Genomic DNA, 13286 nt, shown 5'->3' with positions numbered 1-13286 from the left:
GCTCGTTTGGTTTGTGCGATGCTCATGGTGCTCAATCAGGAAATTTCTAAATGATTGTTTTACAAGTGTGCGTTTACAGAATGTGAAAATATTGAATAGTTTTCAAATTACAGCCAAATTCCGGTTTTCCATGGGACAGCCCTCGTATGATAAGGCTGAATTAGGAACGTGTTGTCTAGGAATACTGTCATCATCCACAGAATGATATATGAGCAGACTCAACAGCCTCCTCCAATGACCGAGGTGTACCGTATGAGGCAATTCCATTTGATTAAAGTAATTCTCATTTTCAATTAAAGTTTACCTTAGCCTTTCTTTTGTAGTCAGAAATGCCACCAGTGTCAGCGTGTAATATATATCTACACAACTGAATGGCTACAAAACTTGCTTGATGTTTTTGGTCGCGAGCTGTTATTAGCTATGAGGAGAGAACACATTCGTTCGTGGAAGAGTCGCTTCCCTTGAAATGGCAAAGACGACGCAGACGAATGGATGATGAATTCTGTACAGACGAAGCTACATCAACAGCTGACCCAATGAAGAAATATCGTGTTGAAGTGTACAAATTAATTGTAGACACCCTTGTTAACAGCACTGAATAAAGATTTAAAAGGATCTGCAGTGCCTAGATTGTTTGCTGACCTGTTCCTTCTTCATCCAAGAAACTTTGGTGAAGTCCCATCAGAGGCTATGGAAGAGCTGAAAAAGTATTTACTGAGATTTGACGACAGCGTCACCGCTGAAGGGCTGCGAACAGAATCGCAAAGCCTTGGAGAACAATGGAAATCACTGAAGCAGTCAGTTGCAGACCACTATGAGGTGAAAGAGGTCAAGAAACTACCCGGCTGCCTTCCCAGAAAGAACAGGAAATACGAGGGTGGCCCACTGAACAATCCAGTAACATATCGGACAAATGTTGCAGGTTCCCCAAATTCCAGTTTCTCAACTTCTCGAGGCAGAAACTTAAGAGCCTTAGTTGATTCAGGGGCAGAAGTAAGTTTGATAAAGAGGAAGACATTTGATCCACTTTGTAACAAAGGTTTACTGAAGAAAAAGAGTAAATTTACAGTCAGTGGGCGGAAATTTATTGAAAGTTGACGGACGTGCAGATATTTTTTTCTCCATAGGTGGTGTAAAAACGACCCACTCTTTCTATGTTGTTGAGGAGATGAATAGAAATGTAATCTTCAGATGAGACTGGTTCGTGGACAACGGCGCGAGGCTGTATTTTGACCGTAAAAAGTTACAGGTTAAAGGTACCTGCGTAGATTCGGAGGAAGATGTTCACATTGCATCCTTGTTAAGACTCCGACACGATGTGCTTAAACCACACACCACCAATGGTAACTGCACAAATAAGGGTACAACCATTATATTTGGAACCAGATAGATCTAATGTCTTACAAATACTTCCCCCTTACCAAGGTTTAATTAGCAACACTCCTGGGATTTACTGGGTGCAGCAGTAGTCAAACTGCCTAAGATAACGAAGAACGATATGTGTCAGTTATGATAGCAAACAACATAAACAAAACTATTTAAAGGTTACAAAGAAGCTGTGCAATTGGCAGGATAGAAAGGGTGATAAGTGAAAATGTGGTAGACTATAAGAGTCTAAAAGGAGCGATCAGTTTGAAGATGGACTAGAGACCGACTTGCATTGTCTTTCAGAACATAGAATTAGGATGGGTAAGAGAGCTGGTACGAAGAAACAAGGACATATAATTCGCCTTCTCCAAGACACAGGTGATAGCCCCCCCAATCAGACTCAAACCATACCACACGCCACTCAAGAATAGGGAGATAGTACTAATAGTAGAGAAAGCGATGGAAGACATGTTACAAGCAAGGATAATTGAAAGGTTGTTGTAAAGAAAATTGTAAAAAGTGAGTAGAGTAGAAGGGGTAATCCCATAGAATATTTCCTACAATTTCCAGCAGGGAGAAAGTTGCAAGTGTGCAGGCATAGCATATGTTTTGCTCTACCTTCGGCATATCGGAAAGAACGGTTGGTGCTTGGCTGCTCTGTGGTCCGTGGTGGGGACAAGCCAACCGAGGAAGAGACTATGGGGACTGAAAAGTCAAACCCAAAGGCTACTAAGACAATAAGTGGTGAGGAATCCAGCTTCCTTCTCAATTGGCTCCTCACGCTTGATTGTTTAGTAGAGATTCACCCTATTGCAGGACTAGAGTAGAGACTTACTGGTGCGGCCACGGCTCTTGTCTCACCTCTCTGTAACCTTTTCCCCTTTAATACGGCGGCGATTCCCTGTATTATAAACATTGAGTTGATTAAAAGTTGCAATCAAGTGACTTTCTCTTTCTTCCCGTGGGCAAAGCCTCAACTTTGATTTTGACCACCCTGAATTTTCGCTTTCCCATTTTCGGTAAGTATATGCCAGCTTGGATTTTACTGAGCATTTTTGTGTTAAAACGCTACTTAGGCAGTTTTAGATGCTTTAAACTAACCCTGTTTTGCTTGGTTTTGTTTAACATAACCATTACTTTGTGCACCCATGCATGGCCGCAGTAAGTTTCCATTCCCCCCATTGATGGCAAGAACCTTCGTGTGGCCAATTATAGCTGCACCTAAATCTCGTGTTTAATTAAGAGGTGACAACGGGTGCGGCCCTAAAAGGGTCCTATTTTAAAAAAAAATTTTTTGTTTTCTTTTTTTAAAAAACTACAAACCACTTATAACTACATGTACTAACAAGATCTACTAACAACTAAATTTTACGCTTATTCGATACCTTACATAGAGCCTTAGAGTACCGGTACGTCGTATGATGTAGATACAAAATGTATACAATTTGACCACTGAAAATATTTATAAGTGTTTCCCCTTTGCCATAGATTCAAGTCCTTAGTAGTAATTATAGCAGTTGTTGAGGAAAAGAACGAGTTGCATAATGCACATTTCCCCCCTATTATTGTTCTTGTTCTTTGTACCAAAAAAATAGGATTTACTGACTGCTCATGGACTGCCTTCAGATGTTCTGGGGGCCAATGTAGCTGTTCTAAATAACACTTTTTTAAAGCAGTTCTTTTACATCCGCGTTAAGGATGGGCAATCTGTAACTTTGAGTGGTGCGGCGAGTGATGTTTGTGGATCGGCTAATCCACATAATGCTCTCATGCTAGAACTAGAATTGATGTTAACAAAACAATCACGTCGCTTTAAAAAAGAAAGCAACTGAAATGGAACCAGTCCTTCAAAACACCAAATTGATGGAAGGTGGAGGAGAGACTGATGCAATCTCTGCCCCGACAGTCAGGACTTACAATGTATTTAACATTGTTTTTGGTCACCTATAACGATCTCTATTTCGATTCTGATAATCATCTCTGCCTTTGTCTCTCCTTGAATTCCTTGAATAATCCTTGAAACCAAAGTCTTTGTAATCCTGGGCTTGGTGCAAAGTCTGTATTGGTTTTTTGAAAGGCCTATCTTTACCACCAAATCTCAGTTGACCAGACTCCCTTTTTCCTCCGATGCCACCTCCTAATCGTCGTGGAATCCATCCTTTAAGAGTTCTTTCCTTTTCTGAATCTACCAAAATCTCATGATCATCAATGACAATTTTATTTCCATTCTTACAGGCATCTCTAGCCTCGTAAGGATCAGAAAACTCCACAAATCCGTAACACTTTGAAAAACCAGTGACAATGTCCCGAACAATTCTGACACTTAGAATTTTTCCGAAGTCCTTAAGAGAATCTTCTATGGTTTCTTCAACAGTGTTTGGGTTCAGGCGACCAACAAAAACAGTACATTCCGGGGCTCCTTTCACAAATCTGTTGGGCTTATAAACTGCATTCAGTGCCCTAACCACACCTTTATCATGAGGGTATTCATCTGTGCCATCAATACTTCCTGCTTTCAGTGGATCATATTTGTCGACAAAAACTGGGCAGAATGATGCCATTGTTGTGTCAGCAACTGAAAGGGCTGAAAAAAAAAAGGAAAAAGAATGAGTACATATGAAAAATACACCCAGGACATACATGAATTGTTCTACTGCTACAGTCCAATCCCATATACCCCCCCCCCCGTTATACTGCCCAGTTTTTCCAGTGTACAAAATGGGATGCCCATTATAATGATATAATGTAATAAACCTACAACAGCAAAACCCCATTACGATGTATTCCCTTCGGGCACAAGATTTTGAACGTTTTAGCTGTTGGAGTACATAATAATAATGGTGACGACAGAGAAGCAACATTAATTCATCCATTGTCAGGAAAAAAAGGGATTGTCTTGGACATAGTACAAGACGGTTTATCATAATGTTGAAAAACGCTTTGGGGGAAGTGGGAAGTGATTGTTAGTACAGAGATTATTGTTTTGGACTGGTGGTCGTTATTTAGAGAGCAAATTTGAATGTATAAAAATTAATAGAGGAGAAACTGGAAGTGGATTTAACAAACCTTAAGAAAACAGCTTTACCCACCAAGCTTTTCAAGATGGAATCTACAAGGAAAGAGAAGGTGAAGGCCTAAAACTACTGGGCAGAGGTGTACAATGTAGCCCACAATGGAAGAGATGAAGAGCTCTTGTTGATGGCCTATACTCCACAGTGCTGTGGGAAGGATGATGATGAATACTGTTCTCTAAGCCAAGGAGTTTCCATTACTTTTGTCTTACTTCACTTATTTTGATCTTTGTGTGTGCAAGTACTTAAAAGTAAGACCTCATATCAAATGTATCCACCTTTAAAAAACACGCTTTATTTTATAAATTTCAATTTCCACTATTCTTTTTTCTCTTCCAGACAAAAGTTAACTCCAAGGAAGAGATTAAGTTAAAGTTGTGCCAAATTAAAATGGTAGCCTTTGCCACTGCACGAAGGAAAACCTGACTGACGTCAAAAATTAAATGTAGGGTATCGTGGTGAAATCAAACACTTGTCAAAATGATTAAATTGAAAAAAACAACAACAAACCATTTTCTGATTGTTTGGCCATTTTTATTGATTTTATTTTCGTTTTGGTCTCAACACCTTGGAGGTCCACTTAAAAACACATTCCTGCATGGACTTTATTGAAAAACATGAAATCAAAAGGCACTGACACCCCGTGACCCCCATCTTCAACACAAAATATCTAGACTTCTATTAAAGATAGAAGGGTATTTTTTTCTCCATCAATTGCCAGGCAAATGGACAAGTTTATGGAAAGATATAGAAAAATTGACGACGAAATCCTTACTCTACTGCCGTAAGCTGTGAAAAAAACTTTTTAAAAATTCGCAGCAGTTTCGGGATACAGAGGCTTTTTGTCAGTGTAACCATTTATAAAAGGCTTGCTTCCAAAATTTGAATTATAATTCATTTCAAAATTAGTCACAGTTTAAATAAGATTTTTTTTCATACCAATAGAAGGGTAACTGATCAGGTCTTCGATTTAGCAAATATATTTAAAAAACTGGCGCAAAAATGAAAAAAAAAAGGGCGTTTTGTCAGCTTACGGCAGTCTATCGCATCATGACACAAAAGGAGACACAACTTGAACTGTTGTGTCCACTGGTGTAATAATGTACTAAAAAGGGCGTAGTTCGTTACAGCTACAGTAGCTCACTAAAAACAAGCTCAGACTCTATTCCTTTCTCATGGTGTCTTGCCAATTGTATTTCTCCTGTTTCAGATAGAGATAACCTTAATTCAAAACTAGCTAACTTACCTGACATATTCACATGAAACTGAAACTTATGTCTGAAAGTGCATCCATATCACAACAATTCTATTTCAAGCCCCCTGCAAAATTTCTAGAGGGCTTGGATGCTGAAATCACTAGACTTAATGGCATGGTCACCGGCCTCTCATTTTTCATCACAAAGATGCTTCATAACATACCTTCAGACCTGTACTTTATGAATCTCCAGGTAATCCAAGTGTATTAAGTTTAAGTAAGTCAAGTTAACACTGGCACAATTGACAGGCTTATATGTTACCGGTAGCCTTAAGTGCAAAATAACCTAAAACTTAACGCTAAAGTTAAAGCAGATCTAGTGAGTCCGCAAATGTGAAGCAAGGTCCGAGTCTCTTTAGACCCTGACAATACAATGATGGCTTTTTATTCTATTCAAGTCTATCTGATCATTTTAGCCTAATTTTAATGTAAAACCGACTAAACCCAAAATTTACAAGACTAGATTTTCATTAGTTGAGCCGTCTTCCATAAGGCTTGGAAGATACCACAACTATGAGCACTGTGTGGTAATGTTTAAACTTGGCAAACTGCATAGTTTCGGTATTCTTTTACTTTCCATCTCATTTCATACTTAGCAACTATGTGTTCATTTTCTTCATACATTTATATCATGCGCTGAACACGAACATTGACTTTATTTCCGTCGCAAATTAAGAGTAAAAAAAATATTTGATGGTTTATAATTATAAGGAACTATATCACACTAGGCCTAATTACAGGGCTTGAAATAGACCCTGACACCATGGCAATTTGCCTAGGGTCAACTGCGGCAATTTTGCCGTGTCCTTGTCTTTTGTTTTTTAAAAATGTGACGCCATGAAAATAAGTTGTGTCAAGAGGGCCTTTTAGAATTTTGCTGCAGCTATTGAGAGGTTGACTTGAGTCTTGAGTCCACACTTCTGTCTCCGATGACAGAAACCACAGCACCAGTATCAAGCTTGAATTTTGTTGGGATGGAATTCAACTTGATGATAGCAGACCACCAATCTGGGCTGTTGACTTTGTTCACAGTAATGGAACCTAAAAAGTCTGGGATCTCAGCTACGTGGTAGGAGTTGACTGCGACTTCCTGAACTTTGGGGTGACTACGGCAAACAGCTTTATAGTGGCCTCTCTTGCCACAGGAACCACAGACTGCAGACTTGGCAAGACAGGCGTCTCGTTTGTGGCTAGGGAGGCGGCCACAGTATCCACACCTGTGTGTTGAGTGTGTGGTTTGTGTGGAGGCCTTGAAGCACTCGACACTCTACGCATGTTGTGTGGTTTTGTTGTTACTAGCTCAACTCGAGTTCGTACGAGTGTCTGGCTTTCATTGCGAGCTTCAGCTTGTCGGTTTATTTGTTTGAGCTTCAATTCAATTGGAGCTGTTTGGACAGGTCATCGTCTCTTACTCAGTCAGACAACTATTCTGTCTCTTATGAGCTCATCTTTGAGGGCCCCATAGCTGCAGTCATCTGCGAGCCTGTGCACTTACTCAGTCAGACAACTATTCTGTCTCTTATGAGCTCATCTTTGAGGGCCCCATAGCTGCAGTCATCTGCGAGCCTGTGCAAGTCTTGGATGAATATATCGACACTCTCTCACGGTAACTGAGTGCATTTGTTGAATTTTGCACAAGCGAAAATGATATTCTTGCGTGCATCAAAGTAAGTGTTAAACTTATAATTTTACCATAATTTGATGTTTTGCAGTTAGGTTGCATCCCTGTTCTTTGTGTCGCCTATTGGTATTCAAGACTTGTGGATTTCTTCTCTGGATGTAAACAAATGGATCGAGGACTTTACACTTTAACGAACGGAACTACAAGATCACAGCTTTACCCCCCTTCAGTACTGATTTTGATAGCCATTGAGTATAATATTCATAGAGTTCAGAGTGGTCGCTCGTTACGGAATTAAACGTGAGAAAGTAAACATTATGAAGCTACAGCCTACACTGTAATATCCTACAGCGAGCACCTCACTATCATAGAGAGGGAACGTAGTCTCTGTCATGTACACGGTAACCGGCAACCGGGCATGTAGTCTCAGTGTCACGTACACAGTACCTGCAGGGCAGTCCAGAACTCCAAGTTCAGTTTTTGTCATCCGGTGTTGCCTTCATCCCCACCCCTCACTCGACTGTACCTTTAACCCTCATCCTGCGGGAGCTGGGTTTATGTCGCCCGATAAGCCTATTAGATTTCGGCACCTCGCCTATGTTCTGGTCCCGAATCAGTGTAGCCCCTGGCTCTGCGCACGCGCACCATCTTGAAGAAAGACTTTTCAGTGTAGTTCATTTATTATAAACGGTAGATGATGATTTCATCTGTGAACACGGATTAACAGGGACAATGAATGATACAGGTACAACATAACATGAAATAATATGGGGTACACCACATAACGTACAGAGAACATGAACTAATCTCATATAACAAATAACCATACACATCTAACGAGAAATTCGGGTCCCGAGTCGGATCCCCATTCATGCAGGTCAAGTGAGTGTGCATCAGTCTGCTTGAGTTTGTGAGCGTTTGTGGCCTTCTTCTAGAACGGCCTGCATTGTTTTGTAATCGAGGCATGAGTCTCATTCAAAACACCCCAAGTTGGTACAGTCCGTGCCGGCTATAAGCACGCCGGCCTTAAGCACGTTTCGGACTCAAGCACGCTAAACGGCTCTTACCGAATTTTTGCTATATAAATTACACGCCTGTAAGCACGGTAACTTCGGCTTCAAGCACGCTTCATTTACAAGGCAGTCAATATTTTCATGATGACCCATCGAAGTTCGAACGCAGTTTACACCGCAACAGTGGAGTGTGTCAAGAGAAACACAAAGAACGCAAGTGATGGACACACACACTCGCACGGGCGGAGAGGAAGGCAGATGCACACAGCCGTTCGCGCGGACATAGGATCTAGCCTAGGCCTAAGGCAAAGCTACACACGATCCAAAAAAAAAAAAAAGAGAGGCGGGGAGATGAGAAAGGGAGGCTGGCTGCGATTTCACCTTTGACCCTCGCTACCCATTAATCCTGATTGTGTATCATGCGCGAGGTGGGATGAAGGCGGTGGTATGAGTGGCACAGCGGGCAGTGGTACGCACAGGCAGTGTGTTACAGTAGGCCTAGTGTGCTGTATCGTGACTGGCCGTCTAAATTCAGTTTTCATTTCCCATTCGACCACAAAACAAAAACAAACAAGCGAACAAAAACTACCATGGTGTGTGTCTAAATAACAGTGCACACTTTTGTGGGACCGCTATAGGCCTACTTACAAACAAAGGGAAATAGCACGGGGAATTTTCTACATGAAAATCTCTGGATTATGTCTACTTCGCACTTAAGCACGCTTCGGCTTTAAGCACGCTTAAGCTTTCTCCCGATGACCGTGCTTAAAGCCGGCATGGACTGTAGCTCTAGATGTTCGTCCAATGAAATTATAGAAGAAATTGACTCATTTAGACATGAGAAGCTCGAAAGGATAGTCAGGAAACAGACTTCCATTTTTCTATACAAAATCTTTAAAATGAGCTTGATTTTGTATGAAATGATACTACCTGATTAAAAAAATAAGCTTGTTTGATAGTTTTGAATACCATTGTGCAGGTACAAAGAACAATTTGAGTGCAAAACATTTGGAAATTGACCTGTATTATCCCCTTTCGAACCTCAGGTAATTCATAACAACAAGAGCATCCAGAAAGGTTTAAAATTCGAATGAGTGTAACTACTGGTAATGTCTTCAGCTTGTGAGAGGGGGTTATTCATGTGTTTTGTAACACTTTATAAATAAAAAGCTATGAAAGATAGAGCGTTAATTTCATCCTCGATCTCCCACGGTCTTAATGGCGAAAACACACATTTCCCGGCGCGCGCGCTGTACACCAACAGAACACACTGAGTGACCTCGGCGGCCTGCCCGGCACGCCCGACGTAATCGGTTGCTGATAAGATTCGCATCTCGGCACAGACGCAGGACAAGAGTTTAAAAAATCAATAAAATCCCCCCCATTCCGGAGCCCTTAGATACTTCACAGCTCACAGACTTTGAATGAACTTTGGTGACCCCCAACCGGTACTCACAATGTGATGCGCCCGCACAGGTTCACTGACTGGTCACGATGGCGAGCCCGACAAGACGCTTGTATAACTTTCAACTTTCATTTTTTCAGCAAGTGACAGCACAGGACAAAAATAGATTTATTTTCATTCTGGTTACCGTGTACGTAGATACTGAGGACTAGATCTATATATAGATCTAGGTGCCCGGTTACCGTGTACGTAGATGCTGAGACTAGGTGAGACTAGGTGCCCGGTTACCGTGTACGTAGATACTGAGACGAGGTGCCCGGCTACCGTCAGTGGCGGTGGGTGGACCAAAATTTGGGTGGGGCTTAGGTTGCTTCCAGTTCTTTACCACCAAATAGCAAGCAATAAGAATTAAACAGTGATAGATGATTTTTCTATACTCACAGTGAGCCACGGCAGTTTGAGAACCATTCTAACGAGAAGAGTTGCCTTTCTTTTCCATCTCTTTGTTCTTAGTTAAATTCCTGTTGATGGTGGAGACGAAGCCGATTCACCTCCAAATTTCCTCTAATTAGTTTTCCTGTGATGAAAAAGTTGCCTTACAAGTAGTTCGACGTGATTTATAACTGTTAAATCTCAGCGGCACAAACACAAACATGCACACACAACACTTCAAACATAATACTTCTGTGAGCCGGATTAGGGAGTGCAGTCGTGTAGTCGAGAAAGTAGAACGCACCCAACAAAGAACCAATGAGCGCATAGGTATCTGTGTCAGTGGGGGAAAGTGTGTCGTAAACTTTCACCCCATTGTCAGGGCTAGGAGAGTGTGAGCCCTCGGTACAGTGTTATTTTTTCCCAGTCTTCTACCTTTTTACAAGAAGAGTTTCATTAAGGACGGGCTGTGGGAAAAGGGCTCATCTTTGCGGATCCCTAAAGACATTTGATTGGCTGCTGGGTTACTATAGTTGTAAGCGGTGGCAACAGTGATTGGATAAGCGAGCAGGCCGCCAAGTTGATCACTCTGTGTTCACTCCGTGCGGTCATAACAGTTTCCACTGCTTATATTTCAATATGGAGAAACTTTCGTGGCGATTGTTAAGATTCCCGCGTTTAATTCCGATGTGCGTTTTTCATACCCTCAGGCATATATTTCGCTTTGGTCCCTAACCTTAACCCTAACCCTGGCCCGGTATTTTTTTACTTTCCCTCCCGTCTCACTCTCAGCTACCAGTTGTCTATTTTCTACTAAATATTGATGCGCTGAACGCGAATATCAACTTCATTTCCGTCGCAAATTAATAGTTTTTGAAATATTTGATTGTTCTTAACCGAGATAGACATGCTTTGGACCAATCGGGGGGTTCCAGGGGGCCCTGCCTCACTGGGGTAAAAGAAAATCTGGGGGGTTACAGGGGGGGCATGTCCCCCTGTTTTTACCCATAATTTGATATTTTACAGTTAGATTTGAAATTGTCTTGAAAATAATTGATTTGCGACAGTTTTAGTGGCTTTGTGTGATCTGCAGCAAACAGTACAGCAGTTTGACCCCTGAAACAGTGCATCTGTGTGCGGGAGTGAAAGTAAAAATTTACCCCTGGCCCTAACCCTAACCCTGGCCCTAACCCTAATCCTAACCTAGGGTTAGGGACCAAAGCGAAATATGCCTGAGGGTATGAAAAACGCACATCGGAATTAAACGCGGGAATCTTAACAATCGCCACTTTCACTTTCGTTTGCTTTGGGATAGAGTTGGGGGTGGTGGATGGGGAGGGGGTAGGGGCTCAAGCCCGTGAGCCCTTCACTACCCACCGCCACTGGCTACCGTGTACGTAGACGTAGGCCTAGGCATGTATCATTATGGGAGGACTTCCGTAACGAGCGACCACTATGAGACAGAGCAGAATTGAGGGCTTGGGGTAGGGGTAGGGGTAGGGGTAAGGGTAATAATAAGGACGTTTACACAGTTGCGGCAGTTTGAAAGCCTAGATCTAGCAAAACGACTTACCAAACGGCAAAGCAGACGAGAAAAGACTCTTGGAAACTGGATTATAAACCACAACTTAGTAGATCTAGATATCTATATCTAGATTAGTAAAATTGTAGACACCCAGTTGTCGTCTCGTTTGTTTACATCGGGAGTCGGGAGCACGCACGCACGCGACTGACGCGAGTCCGCGAGTCCACACTCCGGGCCAGGCGCAAGACTTGATTGCCGACTAACGCTAGCCATTGCGTGCCAAGTTGTTGAAAACCGCAAAAATAATAGATCCTCAATATGTGCGCTTGGGATTTATGGTGGCACAAAAGAGAGAAAAAGATCTAAATCAAAAGTAAAAGAGGTAAAAAATGGTAGCCTAACCTACATTTAAATATTTCTCTTCCCTTTACTTTATATGTAGGTCAAGGACCGATGAAGTAGGCTACAATACGATGGACTACAACTCCCAAATATTCTTGATTAAACCAAAAACAGACAACAAAACCTGGCCGGGGTTTTATTTGCCTACTTATGTGGCATTGTGCACAGTGCACGTACTTTCGACTTTCACTTTGCATTCGCAAGGCTAAGGATTAGCTTGCAGTTTTTTCAGAAGAGGGGTCTAGATCTACACCTCATAAACTGTTGCAGTCTGCATGACCAAGCACGAAGACTAGATTCTAAATCTCTTTCGTCTCTGCTAAATTTAGGTAACAAAGTGAACGTCGGTCTTCTGAACTGTTATAAGATCGGCCACCTCTATTCTCACCCGGGGTGAGAATAGTGCAGGCGGGTCTTGTGGCTATTCTCACCCGGTGCGCTTGTCAACAAATTTTGCGTTCACCTTAAACCACAGAATTCTACGCTGTGATAAGAGAAAAATTGTAGAATTCTGTGCTGTGAACAAACGTTCCATTACAACTGTACTTGTAGCCTACTAAAAGCGTACAATTTTGTCTGTGGGCAGTGGAGAGAGAGAGAGAGAGTGAGAGAGAGAACAAAACAAAATGGCGACCCGCGTAGTTCGGCTCGATTCGAAAAGTTAAATAGCCGTAGCATGTTTGTAGACTACCAAATTAATTTACTTTTGTGTCTTAACATCATTTTTTAACTTTGTTTTGGTCAATTTGATCGTCCACACCGATAGACAGTATTCAGAAGGAGACAGAGAGAGAGAGAAGAGGGGAGGAGTTGATCTTGCGAGAACTTCCGGCGGGTGAGAATAGCCACTTTCTTTAGAAAATCTCCACTTCTTGTGTGAAAAACAATAAAAAAGTGACACTTTTTTTTGGCTGAGTGGACTATCTCTTGGACCTTCCGGTTACCATGTGTAGACCCTGAGGCTGTGCACCTGGTTACCGTGTACGTAGACACTCTGTAATTCTAAATGAAGTGGCTATTCCGACTCGAGTCCGAACAGTGCTGGAGGTTATTTTGACTCAAATTCCAGTTCGCGGACACTATCACTGGTTGTACCCAGCGAGATATACTCGAGTCCGAATAGTCTCCTGTTGCCATTCGGACTTTAAACTACTGGTATTAAAATTCATAATCTGTCCTTATAAGACAGCCCCC

At 41.9% G+C, this 13286-nt stretch overlaps 2 protein-coding genes across 5 annotated transcripts in view; one reads left to right on the top strand and one right to left on the bottom strand.

The window, feature by feature from the left end:
- Positions 1 to 330: 330 nt before the first annotated feature.
- On the bottom strand, positions 331 to 11906 carry LOC101847385 (U11/U12 small nuclear ribonucleoprotein 35 kDa protein). 3 transcript variants are annotated; one of them, XM_005089048.3, is made up of 2 exons: positions 11739 to 11906; positions 331 to 3952 (listed from the first exon to the last, which is right to left on the bottom strand). In XM_005089048.3, the coding sequence occupies exon 2, from the start codon at positions 3927 to 3929 to the stop codon at positions 3309 to 3311; it is 621 nt and encodes a 206-aa protein (XP_005089105.1). In that variant the 5' UTR covers positions 3930 to 3952; positions 11739 to 11906; the 3' UTR covers positions 331 to 3308. The 3 variants fall into 3 exon arrangements, 2 of the variants coding, with proteins under 2 accessions (XP_005089105.1, XP_005089106.1); XM_005089049.3 differs by lacking the exon at positions 11739 to 11906 and adding an exon at positions 10175 to 10219; XR_001185535.2 differs by lacking the exon at positions 331 to 3952 and adding an exon at positions 10275 to 10310.
- A 323-nt stretch (positions 11907 to 12229) lies between these two features.
- The window catches only part of LOC101847776 (galactose-1-phosphate uridylyltransferase), a 12872-nt gene continuing 11815 nt past the window's right edge, over positions 12230 to 13286 (top strand). Inside the window, exon 1 of one of the 2 annotated variants that reach the window (XM_005089050.3) lies at positions 12230 to 12421. The gene's annotated coding sequence lies outside the window, so the exon portion shown is untranslated. Of the gene's footprint in view, positions 12422 to 12984; positions 13074 to 13286 lie in introns of those variants that run through there. The other variant, XM_035973978.1, reaches the window with a different exon arrangement.

Source organism: Aplysia californica, unplaced genomic scaffold (assembly GCF_000002075.1).
Source record: "Aplysia californica isolate F4 #8 unplaced genomic scaffold, AplCal3.0 scaffold00002, whole genome shotgun sequence".
Taxonomy (NCBI): Eukaryota; Metazoa; Mollusca; class Gastropoda; order Aplysiida; family Aplysiidae; genus Aplysia; species Aplysia californica.
The sequence above is the reverse complement of the archived record's forward strand: the minus strand, read 5'-3'. Positions and strand labels throughout refer to the sequence as shown.